General features: G+C 46.6%; 1 protein-coding gene across 5 annotated transcripts in view; it reads right to left on the bottom strand.

The window, feature by feature from the left end:
* The window catches only part of HDAC5 (histone deacetylase 5), a 229431-nt gene that overhangs the window by 30871 nt on the left and 173752 nt on the right, over positions 1–24808 (bottom strand). For all 5 annotated transcript variants that reach the window (XM_068263348.1, XM_068263350.1, XM_068263349.1 and 2 more), the window contains 6 exons: positions 24041–24154; positions 21925–22102; positions 15966–16156; positions 12657–12875; positions 5198–5330; positions 81–214 (listed from right to left, as the gene is read on the bottom strand). In XM_068263348.1, the coding sequence (XP_068119449.1) occupies positions 81–214; positions 5198–5330; positions 12657–12875; positions 15966–16156; positions 21925–22102; positions 24041–24154 (969 nt within the window). The remainder of the gene's footprint in view (positions 1–80; positions 215–5197; positions 5331–12656; positions 12876–15965; positions 16157–21924; positions 22103–24040; positions 24155–24808) is intronic.

Here is a 24808-nt window from a genome sequence, read left to right as displayed (position 1 = left end):
GATGACACAGGCAGCCACACCCTAATCCTGCCAGTAATACTCACTCCAAAATGAATGACCATCTAAACATTGGTGCTCACCTGGCACTTGCTGAGGAGACCGGTTTCCTGCAGTCGAGACCAGATGCTCTGTATTCTCCCAGCATGCTCTGGGTGGTTATTGGTATCCCCACATGTACACTGGTGCTTCAGCATGAGAGTGTCATAAACTAAGCCTGCAGGAAGGACAGAATCAATATTGTTGCAAGTTAAAGCAGATTCGAGATGAAAAACGAACTAAAACAAGTAACTTGTCTATATTTACACAGCATATTTAGCTGCAAACTGCTTCAACTGTATATGATTATTTCTTCCTGTGATACAATGACAGCGGCCATGTTCTGCTTGTCACATTACACAGGCAAGCTGAGAGCATCTCCAGCCCTCAGCTCAATCTCCTCTCCTCCTCCCCTCTGCCTCTGAAATGGCTGAATGGAGTAATGGTTAAGGGCTCTGCCTCTGACACAGGAGACCAGGGTTCGAATCTCGGCTCTGCCTGTTCAGTAAGCCAGCACCTATTCAGTAGGAGACCTTTGGCAAGTCTCCCTAACACTGCTACTGCCTATAGAGCACGCCCTAGTGGCTGCTGCTCTGGCGCTTTGAGTCCGCCAGGAGAAAATCGCTATATAAGTGTTCTGTGTTTGTTTGTTTGTTGCTTGAAATCTCAGGCTAGTAACGCCTCCTCCTGCCCAGACTGAGCTCCCATAAGCCCTTGCTACATTGCTCTAAAGCTGGCCATACACTAGGCCAATTCCCCGCCGATTGACAGCAGATCACTAGGATAGAATCTGCTGTCACATCGTTCCCACTACACGCTAAATTTCGATCTATCCCATCCGATCTCGTCGATCGCTCCATGAGGAAAATTACAGTCGATCGCCCGCGGGTAGGGAGCGCGTCGCTAGCGGTGTTCGAGTGCCTGACGACCGACGCAATAGAGCCCGCATACATTACCTGCTCCGCCGGCGCGACTGCCCCCGGTCACCGCTGTTCCGTCTCCGCTCTGGTCTGGTCTCCGGGTCCGGCATGCTTCACTTCCTCCTGCCTGACAGGAAGTTTAAACAGTAGAGGGCGCTCTACTGTTTAAACTTCCTGCCGGGCAGGAAGAAGTGAAGCATGCCGTAGACCAGACCAGACCAGAGCGGAGAAGAAGAAGGCAGAGAGCTGGGGAGTCGCGCCGGCGGGGCGGCAGCACCACCACCACCACAGATTGTGAACGGTTTCAGGCTGAAATCGGTTCACAATCTGTTTGCAGTAAAGGTAGCCATACGATCCCTCTCTGATCAGATTCCATCAGAGAGGGATCTATCTGTTGGTCGAATCTGATGGCAAATCGACCAGTGTATGGCCACCTTAAGATTGCCAAGGCACAAAAGGAGCTGTGGGCGAGGCTTGTTTAGTTTATAGGGTATTAGAGTATTTAAAAAATATATATATATTTGGCTTGAGGAATGCTCTATAAACTATATGAAAGGAACACAATTATGGAATGAGTAAAAGTTTATCTCGGATCCACTTTAAAGGGGAACTGAAGTAGGAGGTATACGGAGGCTGCCATATTTATTTCCTTTTAATCAATACCAGTTGCCTGGCAGCCCTGCCGGTCTATTACTCTGCAGTAGTATCTGAATAACACCAGAAACAAGCATGCAGCTAGTCTTGTCAGATATGACTTTAAAGTCTGAAACACCTGATCTGCTGCATGCTTGTTCAGGGGCTATGGCTAATAGTATTAGAGGCAGAGGATCAGCAGGGCTGCCAGGCAACTGGTATTGCTTAAAAGGAAATAATCATGGCAGCCTCCATATACCTCTCTTTTCAGTTCCCCTTTAAGAAATGGTTAATGGCAGAGAAAGTCCTTCAATGACAAATGAATTGATTCTGTTTACTGGGAACCTCAGAGCTTCCAGATGAGGCAAGTATAAGCCTATGCCACACATCAGTAAGGGCTCCACACATGGGTACTGGAGTATTATGAGGAACTTCAGTGCAGAGGTAAACCAGCACCATGTGTTATAGAGACGCCCCATAGAGGGATGGGATAATATTATGTGTTATGAGGAGCCCCAATGTACATAGAGGCCAGCATTCTAAGTCATGAGAGGCCCCCAGTGGCGTAGCTAAAGAGCTGTGGGCCCCGATGCAAGTTTTACAATGGGGCCCCCCAAGCACTCTATACATAACAATTGATACGGCGCACCAAAATCTGCCAATGGCAACTACAGTGTTAGAGGTGCAAGAAGGGGATGGGGAACAGCTTGTTACTGATTACCCCCAAGCACTCTATACATAGCAATCCCTGCCAATGGCAACTACAGTGTCAGAGGTGCAAGAAGGGGATGGGGAGCAGCTTGTTACTGATTACCCCCCAAGCACTCTATACATAGCAATCCCTGCCAATGGCAACTACAGTGTCAGAGGTGCAAGAAGGGGATGGGGAACAGCTTGTTACTGATTACCCCCCAAGCACTCTATACATAGCAATCCCTGCCAATGGCAACTACAGTGTCAGAGGTGCAAGAAGGGGATGGGGAACAGCTTGTTACTGATTACCCCCCAAGCACTCTATACATAGCAATCCCTGCCAATGGCAACTACAGTGTCAGAGGTGCAAGAAGGGGATGGGGAGCAGCTTGTTACTGATTACCCCCAAGCACTCTATACATAGCAATCCCTGCCAATGGCAACTACAGTGTCAGAGGGGCAAGAAGGGGATGGGGAGCAGCTTGTTACTGATTACCCCCAAGCACTCTATACATAGCAATCCCTGCCAATGGCAACTACAGTGTCAGAGGTGCAAGAAGGGGATGGGGAGCAGCTTGTTACTGATTACCCCCAAGCACTCTATACATAGCAATCCCTGCCAATGGCAACTACAGTGTCAGAGGTGCAAGAAGGGGATGGGGAACAGCTTGTTACTGATTACCCCCAAGCACTCTATACATAGCAATCCCTGCCAATGGCAACTACAGTGTCAGAGGTGCAAGAAGGGGATGGGGAGCAGCTTGTTACTGATTACCCCCAAGCACTCTATACATAGCAATCCCTGCCAATGGCAACTACAGTGTCAGAGGTGCAAGAAGGGGATGGGGAGCAGCTTGTTACTGATTACCCCCAAGCACTCTATACATAGCAATCCCTGCCAATGGCAACTACAGTGTCAGAGCTGCAGGAAGGGGATGGGGAGCAGCTTGTTACTGATTACCCCCAAGCACTCTATACATAGCAATCCCTGCCAATGGCAACTACAGTGTCAGAGGTGCAAGAAGGGGATGGGGAGCAGCTTGTTACTGATTACCCCCAAGCACTCTATACATAGCAATCCCTGCCAATGGCAACTACAGTGTCAGAGGTGCAAGAAGGGGATGGGGAGCAGCTTGTTACTGATTACCCCCAAGCACTCTATACATAGCAATCCCTGCCAATGGCAACTACAGTGTCAGAGGTGCAAGAAGGGGGTGGGGAGCAGCTTGTTACTGATTATCCCCAAGCACTCTATACATAGCAATCCCTGCCAATGGCAACTACAGTGTCAGAGGTACAGGAAGGGGATGGGGAGCAGCTTGTTACTGATTACCCCCAAGCACTCTATACATAGCAATCCCTGCCAATGGCAACTACAGTGTCAGAGGAGCAAGAAGGGGATGGGGAGCAGCTTGTTACTGATTACCCCCAAGCACTCTATACATAGCAGCAATCCCTGCCAATGGCAACTACAGTGTCAGAGGTGCAAGAAGGGGATGGGGAGCAGTTTGTTACTGATTACCCCCAAGCACTCTATACATAGCAATCCCTGCCAATGGCAACTACAGTGTCAGAGGTGCAAGAAGGGGATGGGGAACAGCTTGTTAATGGTTACCACTATTCAATGTATCTACAGAAGTCATTATTATGAGCACAGGAGCAATAGAGAGCTAATACTGAAGTTGAGTGAGGGCCCCTCTGGCCCCGATGCGGTCGCAACCTCTGCACCCCCTATTGCTACGCCCCTGGAGGCCCCCATACAGATACAAGATAGTACTGTGTGTTATGAGGAACGTGTATGCCAATCTGGGCAGCACGGTGGCGTAGTGGTCAGCTCTCTCGCCTTGCAGCGCTGGGTCCCCGGTTCGAATCCCAGCGAAGGCACTATCTGCAGGGAGTCTGTATGTTCTCCCTGCGTCTGTGTGGGTTTCCTCCAGGCACTCCAGTTTCCTCCCACATCCCAAAAATATACAGATAAGTTGATTGGCATAAACCACAACTTCTCATGTAACAGAGGTGGCGGGCAAATAGGAAATAAGAATGTATGAATACATTAAAGAATATATTTAACATATGACAATATATTTCCATGCATCATGCCGACAAATGAAAAAAAAACTTAAGGAAGAGATTGGCTCTTGGGTGCAAGAAAATACAAAATATTTTATTAATCCATTATCTCATAAAAGATCATAAATACACCCAATAAAGTAGCAATATAAAAAGAAAAAGCCACCAAATAGCTTCCTAAACAGGGGCTGCAGTCCCCAAACCCATCTCAAATTGTTGAAGCTCAGCTATAAGAGTTATGGATAGGTCCTGTACATATCATCAGCGTGATTCCAATCTGAACAGTACTTTCTTCCTTCCAGGGTGATCAAAGACCACAAAAAGTTTTCTGTAATAAATGATTGATGCCTCTTATCATATTACAGAAAGTACACAGTTCCACAATGCAGGGTGTAGGTCGGGCCTGTCGGGTTCTCAGCTGGTGGTCAAGCAAACAGCAAAGCAGGTGAGGCAGTCATGCAGTAGCAAGATAGATGAAGTACACCCCCAACTGCAGGGCCACGTTCAACAGTAACCTTCAATATATGCCATCCGAGAGAATCAACTTGTATGAGACCGAAAGGGTTGTGCAAGCTTGCGAGTTGCTTTAGGGTGATCCGGCTGTGCCAGCACTCCACAGACGGTCCACTGGGGTTCAGATCAACATGTTTCGACGGGCCCGGCTGTCTTCCTCAGGATCATTAATTATGTGCGGAAAATGCATTCCCACACATTCGCAATTCACATGCAAATTTAAATAAGTGTGAACCCTGCCTGACCCTCACATACAAGTGTTATTACAAGGGTATAACCACAAGGTTTGCTTTTGCCACAGAAGAAGCATTCGTTGGCGCCTCAGTACTGACCTGTAGTGCTAAGTACCCGGCGTCGTGGCTCCGAACTGCAGGAACTGAGAGGTGCTGCTGGGGAGGACTGCGTCCGACTCAACGCCGAATGAGGAAGAGAGCCTTGATAGAGAGGGAGGGTATCTGGGAATAGCTGGGGAAGAGAAGAGAAAACGTTAGCCAGACTAGAGGGTACCATTAGGCTCAAGATGTTTTACTTCATGAACCAGTTCAGAAGAATCCCATGCACAGCTTCTCCAGAAGCCCAAATCATCCTGTCAGATTCATGATTATCAATCTCCACACGCTGGGGGGCATTTATCAAGAGTGTCTGAGACAAAATATTAGTAGGTTTTTAGAAATCTGTGCAGAACTGTCTCAGCCATCGTAAGAAATCAGTAAATAGTGCAGATTCCTTCTTAAACTGTTAGGAATAGGAGGAGTTAGGAAGGTCTCTCAGGCAGAGCAGTGTGTGAGGGAAATTGCTATTGCTGAGGTAACCAACACACCTGCTGTCAGCAGGCTCTGAGTGAGGGGGGAGGAGCCCTTCACAAACCACATGCCTGCGCTGCTGCACTATCTGGAGAACTGCTATGAAGCACTTCTTAATCTGCAGCAGTTTAGGGATGGATTTGCACTTTTCTCAGCTGTAGTGCAGCTCTAGAAATCCACGATAAGTTGCCGCTATTACGTAGGATTTGAGAAGTTTCTTACTATCATGCAGAACTGTTCCTCTGCTGGTTAGAACAGTTTTAGAAGAAAAAAACTGTCGGTAATGCTTTGATAAATCTGCCCCACTGTTTCCATCACTGGCAAGTGCCAACTCCTCCCTCAAGCTCTGAATAAGCTAATGTGTAGCTACGTCAGAAGCCTAGAACGTGACAAGTATAGGAGCTTCTTTTCAGACATCCCTCCCATTCCATTCTCTTGGTGTCACCTCAAACGTAGCTCACTTCCCTATTGCCTTAGATGCTGCATCATGCAGGAGCTTAAAGTGGATCCAAGATGAAAAACTATAACAAGTAACTTGTCTATATATCTTATCTAAAGTTTAGATAGTTTATACAGCAAATCTAGCTGCAAACAGCTTCAATAGAATATGATTATTTCTTCCTGGGATACAATGACAGCAGCCATGTTCTGTTTGTCACATTGTCACAGGCTGAGGGCTGGAGATGCTATCAGCTTGCCTGTGTGTAAATTCAGTCCCCTCTCCTCCTCCCCTCTGCCTCTGAAATCTCTGGCTAGTAACACCTCCCCCTCCTCCTGCCCAGACTGAGCTCCCATAAGCCCTTGCTACAGTGCCAAGGCACAAAAGGAGCTGTGGGCGTGGCTTGTTTAGTTTATAGGGAATTAGAGTATTAAAACAAAACAAGTATTTGGCTTGAGGAATGCCCTATAAACTATATGAAAGGAACACAATTATGCAATGAGTAAAAGTTTATCTTGGATCCACTTTAACATCAAACCATGGGGCCCACTCAGTGTTCCCAGGCCCTTCCTACGCCTCCCCTTAGTGACCCTCACAGCCAGGGGGCCCATCTCACAAGGGTCATAAAACAGGTGTAGCCATCATAATATTCACACCCATAACATGTGCAGCCACAAAAACACCTGATCTGGAGCAGTGCTCTGTCCACACAAAAATCATCCGACTCCAACTCTGACTCCTCAGTCTATGAAACCACTGACTCCGCCTCCAACTGACTCCTCAGTCTATGAAACCACTGACTCTGCCTCCAACTCTGATTCCTCAGTTTATGAAACCACTGACTCCGCCTCCAACTCTGACTCCTCAGTTTATGAAACCACTGACTCTGCCTCCAACTCTGATTCCTCAGTTTATAAACACTGACTCAGCCTCCAACTCTGACTCCTCAGTTTATGAAACCACTGACTCTGCCTCCAACTCTGATTCCTCAGTTTATGAAACCACTGACTCCGCCTCCAACTCTGACTCCTCAGTCTATGAAACCACTGACTCCGCCTCCAACTCTGACTCCTCAGTCTATGAAACCACTGACTCCGCCTCCAACTCTGACTCCTCAGTCTATGAAACCACTGACTCCGCCTCCAACTCTGACTCCTCAATCTATGAAACCACTGACTCCGCCTCCAACTCTGACTCCTCAGTCTATGAAACCACTGACTCCGACTCCAACTCTGACTCCTCAGTCTATGAAACCACTGACTCTGCCTCCAACTGACTCCTCAGTCTATGAAACCACTGACTCCGCCTCCAACTCTGACTCCTCAGTCTATGAAACCACTGACTCCGCCTCCAACTCTGACTCCTCAATCTATGAAACCACTGACTCCGCCTCCAACTGACTCCTCAGTCTATGAAACCACTGACTCCGACTCCAACTCTGACTCCTCAGTCTATGAAACCACTGACTCTGCCTCCAACTCTGACTCCAGGTACCCAAAATTGCTCCAACTCCTACTCCACAGCCCTTGCATTGCTATGGAGTGGGTACAAAAAAAACCACCGGACCACAACTCCGACTCCTCAGTCTATGAAACCACCGACTCCGACTCCAAGTCCCCTGCCCTGATCTGGAGTATCAGAGGAAGGGAAGTTTATTAGTTGGGGCCCTTCCACACCTCTGGGCCTCCCTGCAGTCACGGGGCTGCTCCCCCTAGTTACACGCATATTCTCAGTTGGGTAGACAGTGTTTACAGCAAAGCACCACTCACTGAAGGGCATTTATCAAGAGTGTCTGAGTGTCTCAAAACGTTCTACTTCATGAACCAGTTCAGAAGAATCCCATGCACAGCTTCTCCAGAAGCCCAAATCATCCTGTCAGATTCATGATTATCAATCTCCACACGCTGGGGGGCATTTCTCAAGAGTGTCTGAGACAAAATATTAGTAGGTGTTTAGAAATCCATGCAGAACTGTCTCAGACATCCTAAGAAATCACTAGTGCAGATTCCTTGTTAAACTGTTAGGAATAGGAGGAGTTAGGAAGGTACCTCAGACAGTGCGGTGTGTGAGGGGAATTACTGTTGCTGAGGTAACCAACACATCTGCTGTCAGCAAGCTCTGAGTGAGGGGGGAGGAGCCCTTTACAAATCCTGTCTAGCCTGCACTGCTGCACTATCTGGAGAACTGCTATGAAGCACTTCTTAATATGCAGCAGTTTAGGGATGGATTTGCACTGTTCTTAGCTGTAGTGCAGCTCTAGAAATCCACGCTAAATTGCTGCTATTACGTAGGATTTGGGAAGTTTCTTACTATCATGCAGAACAGTTCCACTGCTGGTTAGAACAGTTTTAGAAGAAACAACTGTCGGTAATGCTTTGATAAATCTGGCCCTATGTGTAAAAGGGCCCTAAAAGCCTACTCACACTTCTCACCACTGCAGTCTGGGCTTCACATTAGCGCCCTCATTTACAGTAAGAGCAGCGAGGCAAAGAAGAAAAAAAAACGGTTTGGCTGCAGCTTTTTGACCTGGCTTACATGTAGCTTCATTTACCATATACTGAATGGGCTACGTGGCACTCCATTGCCTTGGACACACACTCGACCCCTCGAGCAAAGGTTTGGGGCTGAGTCCATACAGAAGTCTGTCACCAGCCTGCATGCTAGCAACGTATTCTTTTGCTATGGAGGGGCGTGGAAGGCCATTGGCGTGGTGCACAGCAGGGGGGGGGGTTGGGTAAGTAAGAGAACAATGCCCTTAGCAAGTGTTCGACCAAAACGATCCGCCAGGCAGATTGCTTGGAAGTATGTTAAAGGGGATGGGAACCGCAGTACACAAGCTAGATTATTGGCTGAGGCGGCTCCACCAAACTATCTAGTGTATGTACACAACTTTCAGCTCCTTGGTGTCCGTCCGGTTCCATCCATTCTCCTGCAGTCAGTCCTGGTATAGCTTCGTTCTTCTGCAGTCAGTCCTGGTATAGCTCCGGACTGAGCACTACTGCACATGTGCAGGTACAAGCCTCAACTAACTGCGCAGGCTACAGATGCATGATGAAGGAGGAGCTTGGCCACGGACACGCATGCGCAGTTGTCACCGACTAGTGGCATAATCAAATACTCACCGCACCTCCCGTTCCCCTCCGTCTTCTGCCGCTCTTCTACGGTCTGTCACACTGTCCTGGCAACTTGGGCGACCCTAAACCCGGACATACTGCGCCGCTCATGCTCAGTATTTCAGTTCTGCTTCCGTATGGCCGCGTAGTGACGTCACAGGACAGGAGCGTGCTCACTCCTGCGTCCCGGCGTGAGCGCTGATTGGAGGCGCGTAAGAAGTGAGCACACTCCTGTCCTGTGACATCACTCGGCGCAGCCACAGGGGAGCAGAACGGACATACTGCGGATGTGCGGTGCAGTATATCAGTGTTTGGAGTCGCCGAAGTCGCCCAGGACAGCGGGACGGACCGGTGAAGAGCCGGGAGACGGAGGGGAGCAGGAGGCGCGCTGAGTATTTGATTATGCCCCCCTACCCAGTACAGCTTCTGTTAATACCAGATGCTTTCGCATATGGTATCCTTTAAAGCGGTATCGTCACCATAAAAAAATCAAATTTCAACAGCAACTGGTCTGAGTGTACTAAGTGATAAAGATGCTAATCCTGCATTCAAAACTTGCAAAACTTTTTCTGCTGTTATGGTTTGGAGATATCACATACTTTAGGAGCACTGGCCCTAGTGCCAAACATTGCCAAAGAGTTGAATGCTGGGAGTTCTTTTTATCTGTAATATATTCCTCCTCTTCCATTTATTTCCCTGCCTAGCTGCTTATCTGAAACACCTCTGCTCACTTGTGTTTACAAGCAAGGCTGAGGTGACTCAGCGATTGGAGGATAAGACAGTGCAGTTGTTAGTATACACCTCAGTGGGGGTGTCTGAAGACTCTGGGAGGAGGGCAGCTAATGAATACACAATGAGCAAGAGAAGGGAGGTGGGGAAACAAGAGTCAGGGAGGATATGATGTCAGCATTAGCTTGGCAAGATGGCCACTGCCTAGAATAGGATTTTCTGCTTTTCCTTTATAAAGTTCACAGGAATCATTACGTAGATAGCACAATACATCTGTTATGCAAGTAGAAGTAGTATTTATCTACTTATATATGTGTTTTTTTTAATTTCTAGGTTTGCATGGGTGTCGCTTGTTCTTTAAAGGACTTCTGAGGCCAAAATTAAGAAAATCACACTGTACCTTTTTATTAGCAGAATCCACGGAGGACGTCCTGCCCATCCTCCGCTCCGTTCCGCCATCAATGCAGGTCTTTCCGTTCCCCTATGGCTTGGCCCGACCCCACCGAACGGGTCGCATCGATTCCACCTCTAAGATGGCCGCCGCCATGCTCCGCGGCTGCGCAGTACGCTTTGCCGGTAGCACGACTGCGCAGCCTATTGCCCGCCTCCCGCCGCGTATTAGGTCCCGGCATGCTCCCCAAGTGCAAAGCGTACTGCGCATGGCGGCGGCCATCTTAGAGGTGGAATCGATTTGGCCTCGGAAGTTCTTTAAGAAATAAGAAAAATTGCTAAAATAAACCGGCCTGGAGAGTTTGCAAGCCTGTAAATAAATTCGCTGCTAAAGGGTTAAAAATAATTAAAATCTGTCATAGCCTCCACATCCGTATCAGTTCAGGCGCGCTCTAATGAATTTGCTATATACTGTATATCACATCAGGGCATGTGCCTACACATTGGATTCTTCAAGGCTGACATTTAGAGCATTTGGCGTGTATCTGTGGAAGCTTTTCATGAAATGTCTGATTAGCATACATGTAGCTTCACAGATAGATACAATTCCAAGCTTTAACCTTTCCAGAAAGCGCCGATTCACAAGGCGATTTATCCTTCCAAGTACCTGCAGTCCCCGTTTCCTTCCAGATTAGATGAAGCATGGAGGGGGGGAGGGGGTCTGCTAGTGTATTATGAGTCATAGGAAGGAGGAGGGGGGACATGAGTCATCAATGAATGAATCATACGCTGATCTTCTCATCAATGGACTGAGCTCTAACATCAACACACACAGTGTACAAACTGGAAGCATTCAATGAGTTCTGGCCCCCTCCTTCCTCAGCGGAACAATTCCTCATCGCCTCTGCAACAGCAGAGCGCTCGGACGTTCCAATCATCCAGCGCTTACATCATTTCAGCGTCATTAAAGTGGCCTGATCTGTAAAATCAAACTCGACATAAACAATATCCACATTATCATTTATTAGAATGTGGGATGCTTTACCTGTTCTTTCCAGAATAAAAGAAACAAAACAATGCCTCTGAACTATTACTTAAAGCAGTAGGATCAGCCATACTATGCCAGGAAAAAACACATATATAAGTAGATAAATACTTGATCTACTTAAATAACACATGTTTTGTACTGTCCATGTTTTGATTTCAGTGAATGTTATACAGTAAATGAAGATAATTCTGTTCCTGGTGGGAACCATGTCTTTTGCCCACAGTTTAGGCTAAATCCTGATGTCATTTCTGCCCTTTACTTTTTTCTTGTCTCCTCCAATTGCTGAGTTGCCTCAGCCTTGCTTGTAAACACAAATGAGCAGGGGATAGTGTTTCAGATAAGCAGCTAGGCAGGGAAATAAAGGGAAGAGGAGGAATATATTATAGATAAAAAGAACCCCCAGCATGCAACTGTTTGGCACTGACTACTAAAGGGCCAGTGCTCCTTAAAGAGACACTGAAGCGAAAAAAAAACTATGATATTATGATTTGTATGTGTAGTACAGCTAAGAAATAAAACATTAAGATCAGATACACCAGTCTAATTGTTTCCAGTACAGGAAGAGTTAAGAAACTCCAGTTGTTATCTCTATGCAAAAAAGCCATTAAGCTCTACGACTTTCAAAGTCGTGGAGAGGGCTGTTTTCTGACTTTTATTATCTCAACTGTAAGTGAACTATTTACTTTTTCTCTGCCAGAGGAGAGGTCATTACTTCACAGACTGCTCTGAAAGAATCATTTTGAATGCTGAGTGTTGTGCAATCTGCACATATTAGAGAATGATGCAATGTTAGAAAACACACTATATACCTGAAAATAAAAATATGAGAATATTTTCTTTGCTGCTGATCTTCTAGTAATTATTCATAGTACACAACCAATTCATTATATCATAATTTTTTTTTCGCTTCAGTGTCTCTTTAAGTATGTGATAACTCCAAATCATAACAGCAGAAAAAGTTTTGAAAGTTTTGAATGCAGGATTAGCTTCTTTATCACTTAATACACTCAGACCAGTTGCTGTTGAAGTTTGATTTTTATGGTGACAATCCCGCTTTAAAGGACACCTGAAGTGAGAGAGATATGGAGGCTGACATTTACTTCCAATGCCAGTTGCCTGATTGACCTGCTGATCCTCCAATACTGTTAGCCATAGACCCGGAATAAGCATGCAGATCATGCTTGTTAGAATAGCCCCATGAACTCTGTTGCATCAATCGTGTCAATTTTTTTTTCACCTCAGTATCAACATTACACAGCAGACAGGTACCTTCTTGAATGTACTCTCGGCTCCATTGGTCCGTCCCTCTTCACTGTCATCATCATCATCCTCTCCGCCTTCTTCCTCTTCTTCTTCTTGAGTTTCCTCACTTTCTGTCCCTCCATCAAGAGTGAAGACAGCTCGACTCCGGCTGCCACTGTCCTGTTCCGTCAGCTCCTCCTCCGTCTCCTCAGGGTGCGTCGGTGGCTGCCGTAATCCTTCCACAGTCTGACAGGAAACACAAGGCTTGTGTCAATGGCTGGTATATGAGGGGATAGAACAATAAAGACAAGACAAGTAACATTTATATCGCGCTTTTCTCCTGGCGGACTCAAAGGGCCAGAGCTGCAGCCACTAGGGCGCGCTCTATAGGCAGTAGCAGAGTTAGGGAGTCTAGCCTAATAGCCTTAGTCCTAGTAGCCTGCATTGCACCTGGTCTCCTGGCTGGAGCCCTCAGCCTTTTCTGCTGCCCCCTAAAGCGCTCTATAGCTGTGGGCCAGTTTTGTGTTGCTGCTCTGCCTACCCCTCTGCTGGCCTGTAGGTTATCAGCCACCACTATAGCAGTGGACAGTCCAGTACATCTGAGAAGTCACTCCAGCCTGTGCAGAACGCTCCCGGCTCCCCCTCTGCATCACCTCTCCCCCCTGTGCCCTCCGTGTCCCCCTCTGTATCACCTCTCCCCCCTGTGCCCCCCTCTGTATCACCTCTCCCTCCTGTGCCCTCAGTGTCCCCCTCTGTATCACCTCCCCCCCCCTGTGCCCTCAGTGTCCCCCTCTGTATCACCTCTCCCCCCTGTGCCCTCAGTGTCCCCCTCTGAATCACCTCTCCCCCCTGTGCCCTCAGTGTCCCCCTCTGTCCCCCTCTGTATCACCTCTCCCCCCTGTGCCCTCAGTGTCCCCCTCTGTATCACCTCTCCCCCCTGTGCCCTCAGTGTCCCCCTCTGTATCACCTCTCCCCCCTGTGCCCTCAGTGTCCCCCTCTGTATCACCCTCTCCCCCCTGTGCCCTCAGTGTATCCCTCTGTATCACCTCTCCCACATGTGCCCTCAGTGTACCCCTCTGTATCACCTCTCCCCCCTGTGCCCTCAGTGTCCCCCTCTGTCCCCCTCTGTATCACCTCTCCCCCCTGTGCCCTCAGTGTCCCCCTCTGTATCACCTCTCCCTCCTGTGCCCTCAGTGTCCCCCTCTGTATCACCTCTCCCCCCTGTGTCCTCAGTGTCCCCCTCTGTCCCCCTCTGTATCACCTCTCCCCCCTGTGCCCTCAGTGTCCCCCTGTATCACCTCTCCCCCCTGTGCCCTCAGTGTCCCCCTCTGTATCACCTCTCCCCCCTGTGCCCTCAGTGTCCCCCTCTGTATCACCTCTCCCCCCTGTGCCCTCAGTGTCCCTCTCTGTATCACCTCTCCCCCCTGTGCCCTCAGTGTCCCCCTCTGTATCACCTCTCCCCCCTGTGCCCTCAGTGTCCCCCTCTGTATCACCTCTCCCCCCTGTGCCCTCAGTGTCCCCCTCTGTATCACCTCTCCCCCCTGTGCCCTCAGTGTCCCCCTCTGTCCCCCTTTGTATCACCTCTCCCCCTGTGCCCTCAGTGTCCCCCCGTGTCCTCCTACTGTGTCACCTCCCCCCCTCTGTGCCCTCAGTGTCCCCCTCTATCCCCTTCTGTATCACCTCTCCCCCCTGTGTCCTCAGTGTACTGCAGCAAAACATAATTTTATCGATATAAAAAACGTTTTTTCTTTGAAATTTTTAAAATTGATTTTCTCAAAAACGACAAGATTTTTTTTTACAAAAATGTTTTTCACTTGTTTCCATGGAATCAAATTTCACATTTTTTTTGTTTTGTTTTTTTTGCACAGTTTGTATTGGCAGGTCATTCATAAATCGAGCGTTGGTAAGTCAGGGACTACCTGTAATACTTTTGGTACCAAAGTATCACCCAATTGTGCAAATGATCACTGATTAGTGATGGTCAAGTAGATGCAAATAACTTTGTGTAGATGCAAATGTTTATGCAAATATATGCAGCTTGAAAATGAACCAATCAAATCACGTTAAGGTAAAATTCGATTGGTTCATTTTCAAGCTGCATAAATGTGCATAAAAATTTGCATACATTTGCATCAACTCAAAGTTATTTCCCTTTACTTGACCATCAATGATCACTCTGAGAATCTTAATTCTCAGCTTTAACCCTTTAGCAGCCAATTTATTTTGAGGCTTCCAAGTGCTCCAGGCCAATTTATTTTAACACATTTTTTTTTGTTTGTTTGTTTTCCTAGCCTCTAATTAGCACAGCTGTAATGTGTATTTATGGCCACTTGTCACTAGGGGGCAGTGTGAGACAATAACAGAGGACTTCTGCTTTCAGTTTCTATGTTCTCTGCTTGGAGAGAGAGATCAAAGCATTCCAAGAGAAAACTCGCTTGTGGCTGATATAAGACTGAATTCAGATCCTGTGATCCTTCCAGGCAATTACACATAAAGTAAGCTGTGGTTGAGCATTACTGTGAATCACCTAAATACATGTCTAGACTTAAGGTGCCCGTACACTTACTCAATTTCCCGTCGATAGACAGCAGATTCGATCACTGTGACCGATTTCCATCTGAAATTGATCGATCCTGTCGATCCGTCCGTGCGGAAAATTTCGCTCGATCGCCGGCGGGTCGGGAGTGCGTCGATAGCGGCGTTCGAATGTCCGATGACCGACGCAAGCTACAATACATTACCTGCTCCGCCGGCGCGTGTCCCCGCTGTCCCTTCTCCGCCCTGAGCTCCGGCTGGCTTCACTTACTTCCTGCCGGGGGAAGTTTAAACAGCCCCCAACAGGAAGTAAAGTGAAGCCCAGAGCGGAGAAGAGACAGCGGAGACCGGGGGACTCACGCTGGCCGGATCAGGTAATGTATGCAGGTGGGGGCAGCGGCAGCTCCACAGAATGTGAATCGATTTCATAGTGAAATCGATTCAAAATCTGTTTGCAGTGTAGGCAGCCAATAGATCCCTCTTTGATCAGATTCGATCACAGAGGGATCTATCTGCTGGTCGATCTGGTGGCAATCGACCAGTGTATGGCTGCCTTTATGAAGACACAAAGGAGAATCTGCCCAACCTACAAGTAGGTGGGCGGGGGGAGACCGCACTCTCTTGGAATATGGGTCTCAGAGCAAAGCATTGTCTCAGTGACAGGAAGTCTAGGCCTGTGTAGCCATTTAATCGGTAAGATCCTACTGACTTGAATTTATTACGGAGGTGAGGAAGCTCGCAATGCCAAATCAGAAATGTAGGAGTACCCCTTAAAGGTAGACTATAGACATCATGACCTACCTTGCTGAGCTGCTGTTGGTCTAGGTAGTGCTGGTGTTGTAAGACCAGTTGTTGGAGGGCTTGCGGGCTTTGAGGAAGAGGGGAGGACTGCGTTCGGCTCAAGGGGCGATGTCGTTGGCCTTTTGTGACCGACCGTAAGGAACTGGATACACGTTCTCCCCCAACCAAGGGCGACTGACCGTGGAGTGGGACTAAAACATAAAGATGGAAAATCAGACATGCCTCAAAGCAAAAATAACAAACACAATTCAGCTGGGACCTTACTGATAAGTACCGAATAATTACAACAGTACTTCAAGTCCAACGGCTGCCTTCTTAAAGAGGAACTGTCTCGAAAATCTTACAATTTAAAAAGAATACAAATAAGAAGTGCATTTCTCCCAGAGTAAAATGAGCCATAAATTACTTCTCTCCTATGTTGCTGTCACTTACAGTAGGTAGTAGAAATCTGACAGAACCGACAGGTTTTGGGCTAGTCCATCTCTCCATAGGGGATTCTCAGCATGGCCTGTATTCTTTATAAAGACATTCCCTGAAAATTATTTATATAAAGATGCTGGCCAGCCTCCCTGCTCGCTGCACACTATTTTGGCAGTTAAATGGAGCAACTGCCATTCACTAAGTGCTTTTAAAAATAAAGAAAACCCTGAGAATCCCCCATGAAGAGATGGACTAGCCCAAAACCTGTCACTTCTGTCAGATTTCTACTACCTACTGTGAGTGACAGCAACATAGGAGAAAAGTAATTTATGGCTCATTTTACTCAGGAAAAATGTACTTCTTATTTGTATATGTTTTACATTTTAAGATTTTCATGACAGTTCCTTTTTAAAACAGACAGTACTTGCAGGCTGTCCCCTTCACATGTTCAGAAAGCAAGTAATAATACCTCACTACAGAGCAGTAGGCGGAGGCGGAGCAATGCAAATCCTTCCTTTATGTCCGTTTATGTCAGGTGCACAATCAAACCTGCTGGCTGGAAGCACTATGGGGAAAAATGGTAAAATTTAAAATATATGCAAACATAAACAAATAAGAAGTACGTTTTTTCCAAAGTAAAATGAGCCATAAATTACTTTTCTCCTATGTTGTTGTCACTTACAGTAGGTAGTAGAAATCTGACAGAAGTGACAGGTTTTGGACTAGTCCATCTCTTCATGGAGGTCTCAGGGATTTATTTATCTTCAAAAACACTTAGTGAATGGCAGTTGCTCTGTCCAATTGCCAAAAAAAACTGTGTAGTGAGCAGGGAGGCTGGCCAGCATCATTGTTTAAATCCTTTTTAGGGAATATCTTTATAAAGAATAAAAGCCTTGCTGAGAATCCCCTATGAAGAGATGGACTAGTCCAAAACCTGTCGGTAATGTCAGATTTCTACTACTTACTGTAAGTGACAGCAACATAGGAGAAAAGTAATTTATGGCTCGTTTTACTCTGGAAAAATGTACATCTTATTTGTCTATGTTTGCACATATTTTAAATTTTAAAATGTTTCGCCATAGTGCCCCTTTAAGGTAGCCATACATCAGGCAATGATGGGCAGATTCCACCAAGAGACAGATCTCTAATTGAATCTGATTAGAAAGAGATCTGATTAGAGAGAGATCTGTTGGCTGGCCATACACTGTTGGCCGATTCCCGATCGCTTTCATGCTATAATGTCTTGGGAATTGGTCGAGTTCTGCCAGCTGCATCCTTAAAGAGATTCTGTAACAAAATGTTCAGCCTTATTTCTTCTATCCTATAAGTTCCCATACCTGTTCTAATGTGGTCTGGATTACTGCAGCCTTTTCTAGTTGCACTGTCTCTGTAATATATGTAATCTTCTTTTCTTTGTCAAGCTTTGTCGACCCAGAGAGGAATGCACTACCTCTGCTGTGAAAGGAAGAAGTTATGCACGCCCCCTCCACGCCCCTCTCTGCTCTCCTGTGTGCTGTGTGTATGAGTCACAGGTAAGGTCTCTGCTCACAGCCAGTGTGTCTGCAAGGCTCACAGAGCTGTGACCTTGTGAACAGCTCTGAGTGCAGAAAGATCAGATCAAAGCCCAAACAAGCAGCTAGGGCAACACTGGGAGTAACATTCCAGCAGTCAAGTAAGGCTTGAGAGGAGCCACTGCAAACATGCTCCTGCTCTGATTATGTATTTCCTGTTTGGCGCCAATATTCATTGTTTACAAAAACAATGACTAAAACAGTGATTTTATCACCAAGAAAGCAGCTGGGGGGCTGCGAAAATGTCACAGAGGGGGCTAGGAGAAGACAACAAACAGGCTGGTACATTTATTTATGTAAGATTTTCACAGTACAGATTCTCTTTAAAAGGGAACCCGAAGTGAGACGGATATAAAGGCTGACATATTTCCTTCTAAACAATGCATATTGCATGGCTGTCCTGCCGATCCAATGCTTCGAATATTTTAACCATTGGCCCTGAACAAGCATGCACATATAGCGTTCCTCACAAAAACCTTGACAAGATTAGCTACATGCTTGTTTCAGGTGTGGGATTCAGACACTACTGACCAGAGCAGGGCTGCCACACAACTGGTATTGTTTGAAAGGGAACCTTAACAGCACTAAAAAAAGGACTCGGTCTTTCGAGAACCGCGCATGCGCAGGATGCTTACAGCGACCAGTGCAATGACACGTCAGGTGCCCGGACAGGCCGTGCATGCGCAACTTCAACCAAAGTCGCCAGATTACCAGAGCCGCCAGCAGGACCTCGGAGGGGACCCAGAAAATGCAGAAGGACCACGCCGGCTACAGGGGACTGGTGGAAGCCCCAGGTGAGTCTAGATTCCCTTTTTTTCGTGCTGTTTAGGGTGCCTTTAAGAAGAACAAAATATGGCAGCCCCCATATGTCTTCACCTTGGGTTCCTTTTAAATGTTGTTTCTACAGTATTGGAATTTGCAGCTTTCAAAATTGGTTTATTAAGAGTTTCATTACTGCAGTTTCTTCCCCCGGCCTGTGCTGAGCTCATGAGTCATCGCCAGGGGAAGCAGACACGTGTCTGGCTTGTTACGCTGATTCATAGACTTAGCTCTGACCTCATTCTCCCTACACAACTTTCCCAGAAGCACACAGGAACCAGAAATAAACTTCGCCAGAAGCCTAGCTGTATGTGATGTAGATCTTGGAGGGTTTTTTAAACCAGACTTCAAGTGGATCATGAATCCAAAAAGGTAGCCATGCACACAGCTAGCTTTAGGGCCGGTTCACACGGACGTCCGTCTGTATTTCTGGTCGTTTAAACGTCAAGTTTTAACCGCGCATAATAGGTTTTTACGAGAGCATTTACGTTAGTATCGTCTGACAGCGGTTGTGCGAGTTTTTTTCAGTGTCGAGGTAGATGGCGTTCTTTCGGACGCCTCATGCGACTTCTATTGACGGCTGCGTTTGACAAACGTCAGCGGTAAACGCGTACAATCGCCGTCGTAAGCATGCGAACGCCGTCCTGGAGGTATGCGGTTGACAGGAAATGGACCAGAATTCATAGGGAAGCTATCAAATGCTTTTGAACGCGAACGCTCCCTCGAACGCTGACAACCGCAGGCAAACATTTTTGTCAGCCGCTGTTCAAACGACATAACGATTTATGTCAGTCGATGTTCAGCAGTTGAACGCTTATAAACGCGCACACAGCACAGACGTCCGTGTGAACCGGCCTTTAGTAACATTCTCGTAAAAGGTTGTCCTTACACTTTTGTACGTTTTACTGTTCTTCTGCATTCAATATTCAAAATTCTTTGTCCATCCCATGTCAAGCAGGAAATTTGCAAGTCACCCCCATGCAAGTTGCCAAATATACAAGACAGCTTTGGCTTGCATATATGGCCGGGAAGCTATGCTACATTAATAATCTGAATTTGTTTTGAATTGGTGTTATGCACTTTTTGCACTGCTGCACTTTGATTGTTCTGTGACGAAGCGCCTGGTGATTGTTTGGGTGAGGCATATCGGGCTAGGTGGAGGGCGGTGTTGTGTTTGAATATGTATTCATTTTTATGTGATTTGAAGGGGTAGACATCCTGCTAATACATCCTAATAGGGTGTTCTGACATATTTCTACCTCTTATCTCACATGTCCAGTAAACCACCTGGGCAATACTATTACTACTATAAATGTTTATTCAAATAAGATAGCAAACGTAACGCAGGTATGCCCACTATCTCTTTGGTGCAGCGCATGTGCTGATTTGAAGAGCTAATCTGTGTTGTGTCCACTTCTGCACACATAACAGAGAAATTTCAGCTCACTTTGCGTCAGGGGTGAACCAATAGCCATAGCAGCTGCAGCAGCTACTATGGGGCACTGGAGAAGAGGGGAACCAGGTAGTCCGTAGTGTTGTTTCCACCTTTTTAATTTTGCTCTGTATCTCTTTGCTACATCTGTGTCCATATACTGCATGCACTATAGTTTGCATCTATTTATATCTCGGGGGTAGGGGGGAAAATGCCATTGGTCATGCATGTCTAGGTCTGGAGGACCCATCAAAAATCTTACTATGGGGATCACGGATTTATAACTTTACCAGGTCCTGTAGACACACGGCAGGAAATAGAAACTGATTCCCTCTCACAAGGACTTATTTCTACCAACACAAACCAATGGAGAGTTAAATGTACAATGAATTCTCCCTGTTTCGTACATAGTACTGACATCACCAGTATGATTGCTCCAAAAGAAAAAAAGAAAAAAAACAACAAAACAGAGAGCAGAAATCAACATCAAAGTAATGCTACATACACACTTGAGACGATGGTCGTTGCTAGCAGCAGCTGAACGACAGAGGTGCTAAATTCACTGCACATTGATTGCTGTGTTTGTTGTCCCCCGTTTTATTGCCTGAAGAAGTGGGTCTGCTCCCACGAAACGCGTTGCAGATTTTGGGGTACTATTGAATAAATGTATTCGTTTGATTCGATGACAGACCTTGATGTCTAATTATTGAGGGGAAGTCCACCACTTTCCCTCCCGGCAATTCTTAACAATTTTATATTAATTTTATTCTGCTGGCGCCTCTGATCACCTACCAGTATAACGATTTATGTCAGTCGATGTTCAGCAGTTGAACGCTTATAAACGCGCACACAGCACAGACGTCCGTGTGAACCGGCCTTTAGTAACATTCTCGTAAAAGGTTGTCCTTACACTTTTGTACGTTTTACTGTTCTTCTGCATTCAATTTTCAAAATTCTTTGTCCATCCCATGTCAAAAGCAGGAAGTTTGAAAGTCACCACCATGATCGGTCTGCCGACAATCAGGGAAAGAACTTCATCAAACGATCATTAAGTACAACGACGAACGAACGATATCGGCACACTGGAAAAATCCAACAGGACGGATAGTATTGACCGACAATCGTTACAAAACTATAGTGTGTACAGTTATCTGCCGAGCACGATCGTTACAATGGCCAATGCGCCTGCGTTGGATTCTGCCGCGCTTCCGTACTTCCTGTGTAGCGCGACCCGTAACGATTGTTACATAATACATTTCAAATAAACTTTGTTTTCACGTTAACTATCATATATTTTTACGTATTGTAACCCCATGTTTGTTTGTTTTTATTTTATATAAATATGTACGCAACATTTCCCTCTTATCGTTCTTTTCTGCGAGAACGATCGTTAATATGTGTAGGATGATTGCTGCATCCCATCGTTGCATTCCAATCGCTCCAATATTGTTCGTCTGGTAATTATCATTCGTTGTAAACGATCGTTATCGCAAGTGTGTGCGTAGCATAACAGTGTAAACATACCACAGTAAGCAGCAATGTGAATAAATGTTGATCAGTTTTTTCCTGAAATCGAATTGAGATTAGATTACTCAGTTAACCAACCGACTTTCCATAAGGGAATGATCAATCATTTCCACAATCGGGCTGCTATTGACCTGTGTATGCCGACCTTTGGTGATGTTTCACACTATAGTAAGAAATAAGGACTAGTCACCTGTGATGAGTGCACTCTGCTGCCTGGCTTGCTCCAATAACAGAACGTGCTGCAGGAGAGACGGCGCGCCCAGACTGAGCTCACCTCCATCTAGGGTAGGGAGCGTCGCGGTGCTGAGGAACGGACCGCCTGGCCTCAGGCTTTGGCGCTCAGCCCCCTCCTGGGAGGTGAATTGGCCCTGTGGAGAAAAGACATAGACAATACTCAACTCGTACACTATTAAATGTAATGCCTACTACATACCATACAATTTTCTGTTAGATTTTTCTGTTAGATTTCCTGTTATATTTTTTGTAAAGATGCGTAGACACGCACTACCAGCGGCAACGACGGGTCCCCCGGACCCTCCCACTGGGCGGTCTTTTACCCAACAGTAGCGTGTGTGTACGCGCAGTTGGCGGACTGATAAGGCTGTTTCTGAACGATACAGCCTTATCAGTCCGCCGACAGCGCATACACATGCATCACTGTCAGCTAAAAGACCGCCCAGCGGGAGGGTCCGGGGACCCGTCGTTACCGCTGGTAGTGCGTGTCTACGCATCTTTAGATTATTTTCTGTAAAGTACTGGTAGAGGCTGGTCATTATCTCTGCTGCATTGTCTTCTGGTTATCTCCGTTATTCAAATAATGCCTAATTGCTCCACAGATAGATGGTTAGCTAGATAATTTCCAACATGTTGGAAATTATCTATCTGGCAGGTAAATCTAACAGAAAATCTAATGCTGGGCATACACGGCTCGATTTTGCCGCTCGATTCTGCCGCTCAATCGATTCCCCGCTTGATTCTGCAGGCAATTCTCTTATCTACCGCTCGTTTTTCTTATCTTTTTCCATTGTGTTCAATGCAGAACCGAGCAACGAAACGATCTGGCGGGAGATCGGGCGGGAGATCTTCCCCATGGCTCATGAGGTACTCACATCAGAAATGTGGTGAGTGATAATGGTACAGTCCGTCTTCCCCATGGCTCATGAGGTACTCACATCAGAAACATGGTGAGTGATAATGGTACAGTCCGTCTTCCCCATGGCTCATGAGGTACTCACATCAGAAATGTGGTGAGTGATAATGGTACAGTCCGTCTTCCCCATGGCTCATGAGGTACTCACATCAGAAACATGGTGAGTGATAATGGTACAGTCCGTCTTCCCCATGGCTCATGAGGTACTCACATCAGAAATGTGGTGAGTGATAATGGTACAGTCCGTCTTCCTCATGGCTCATGAGGTACTCACATCAGAAATGTGGTGAGTGATAATGGTACAGTCCGTCTTCCCCATGGCTCATGAGGTACTCACATCAGAAATGTGGTGAGTGATAATGGTACAGTCCGTCTTCCCCATGGCTCATGAGGTACTCACATCAGAAATGTGGTGAGTGATAATGGTACAGTCCGTCTTCCCCATGGCTCATGAGGTACTCACATCAGAAATGTGGTGAGTGATAATGGTACAGTCCGTCTTCCTCATGGCTCATGAGGTACTCACATCAGAAATGTGGTGAGTGATAATGGTACAGTCCGTCTTCCTCATGGCTCATGAGGTACTCACATCAGAAATGTGGTGAGTGATAATGGTACAGTCCGTCTTCCTCATGGCTCATGAGGTACTCACATCAGAAATGTGGTGAGTGATAATGGTACAGTCCGTCTTCCCCATGGCTCATGAGGTACTCACATCAGAAACGTGGTGAGTGATAATGGTACAGTCCGTCTTCCCCATGGCTCATGAGGTACTCACATCAGAAACGTGGTGAGTGATAATGGTACAGTCCGTCTTCCCCATGGCTCATGAGGTACTCACATCAGAAATGTGGTGAGTGGTAATGGTACAGTCCGTCTTCCCCATGGCTCATGAGGTACTCACATCAGAAATGTGGTGAGTGATAATGGTACAGTCCGTCTTCCTCATGGCTCATGAGGTACTCACATCAGAAATGTGGTGGGTGATAGTGGTACAGTCCGTCTTCCCCATGGCTCATGAGGTACTCACATCAGAAATGTGGTGAGTGGTAATGGTACAGTCCGTCTTCCCCATGGCTCATGAGGTACTCACATCAGAAACGTGGTGAGTGATAATGGTACAGTCCGTCTTCCCCATGGCTCATGAGGTACTCACGCTGAGGTTGCTGGCGCTCCCCTGTAGGCAGATGTTGGGTAGTGATGGAGATGTGTACAGGCCTAGAGGGCCTCCCGTTCCTTCTAAAGTAAGGACTCTCTGCTGCGGCAACATCTGGGAACACAGACAACATTATTAGTCAATGGCCACACACTAACAACACATCTGGAAACCTGTTGTAAGAGGTGTATGGGGCTACCATTTTTACTCCACACAATCAATGCTATTTGCTTGGCTACCAAGCTGACATTTTGAACTAAAGTCGTGTCTGAGTCTGATGCCTGCAACATGCATGCGGCCAGCAGAATCAGCTGACCTGTTCTAGGTCAGTGATATTAGGAAGTACAGCATCAGAACAACAGACAAGGCAAGTAGCATTTTTCTATTGAAGGGAATAAAGATGGCATCCTGCATATTCCACTTTCCCTGCAGGTTTCCTTAAATATCAATGTGAAATTTAAGTTACATAATCCTTGGCTTGCATTGTCTGAACAGGAAGTTTCAGCTGTGGGGGCGTGTCTTCATACAGAGGACAGATCCATCAGCGTGGCTGCGTGGGGGGGGTGAATTGTCGCTAAAAACTGTTGCTAACCAGTGTGTCTCAGCTGAGCACCTTCAAGAGGAACTGTTGAGAACACTTGTAAAACACTTACAAATAAGAAGTACATTTCTCCCAGAGTAAAATGAGCCATAAATTACTTTTCTCCCATGTTGCTGTCACTTACAGTAAGCAGCAGAAATCTGGCATTACCGACAGATTTTGGACTA

The sequence above is a fragment of the Hyperolius riggenbachi genome, chromosome 12 (genome assembly GCF_040937935.1).
Source record: "Hyperolius riggenbachi isolate aHypRig1 chromosome 12, aHypRig1.pri, whole genome shotgun sequence".
NCBI lineage: Eukaryota > Metazoa > Chordata > Amphibia > Anura > Hyperoliidae > Hyperolius > Hyperolius riggenbachi.
The sequence above is the reverse complement of the archived record's forward strand: the minus strand, read 5'-3'. Positions and strand labels throughout refer to the sequence as shown.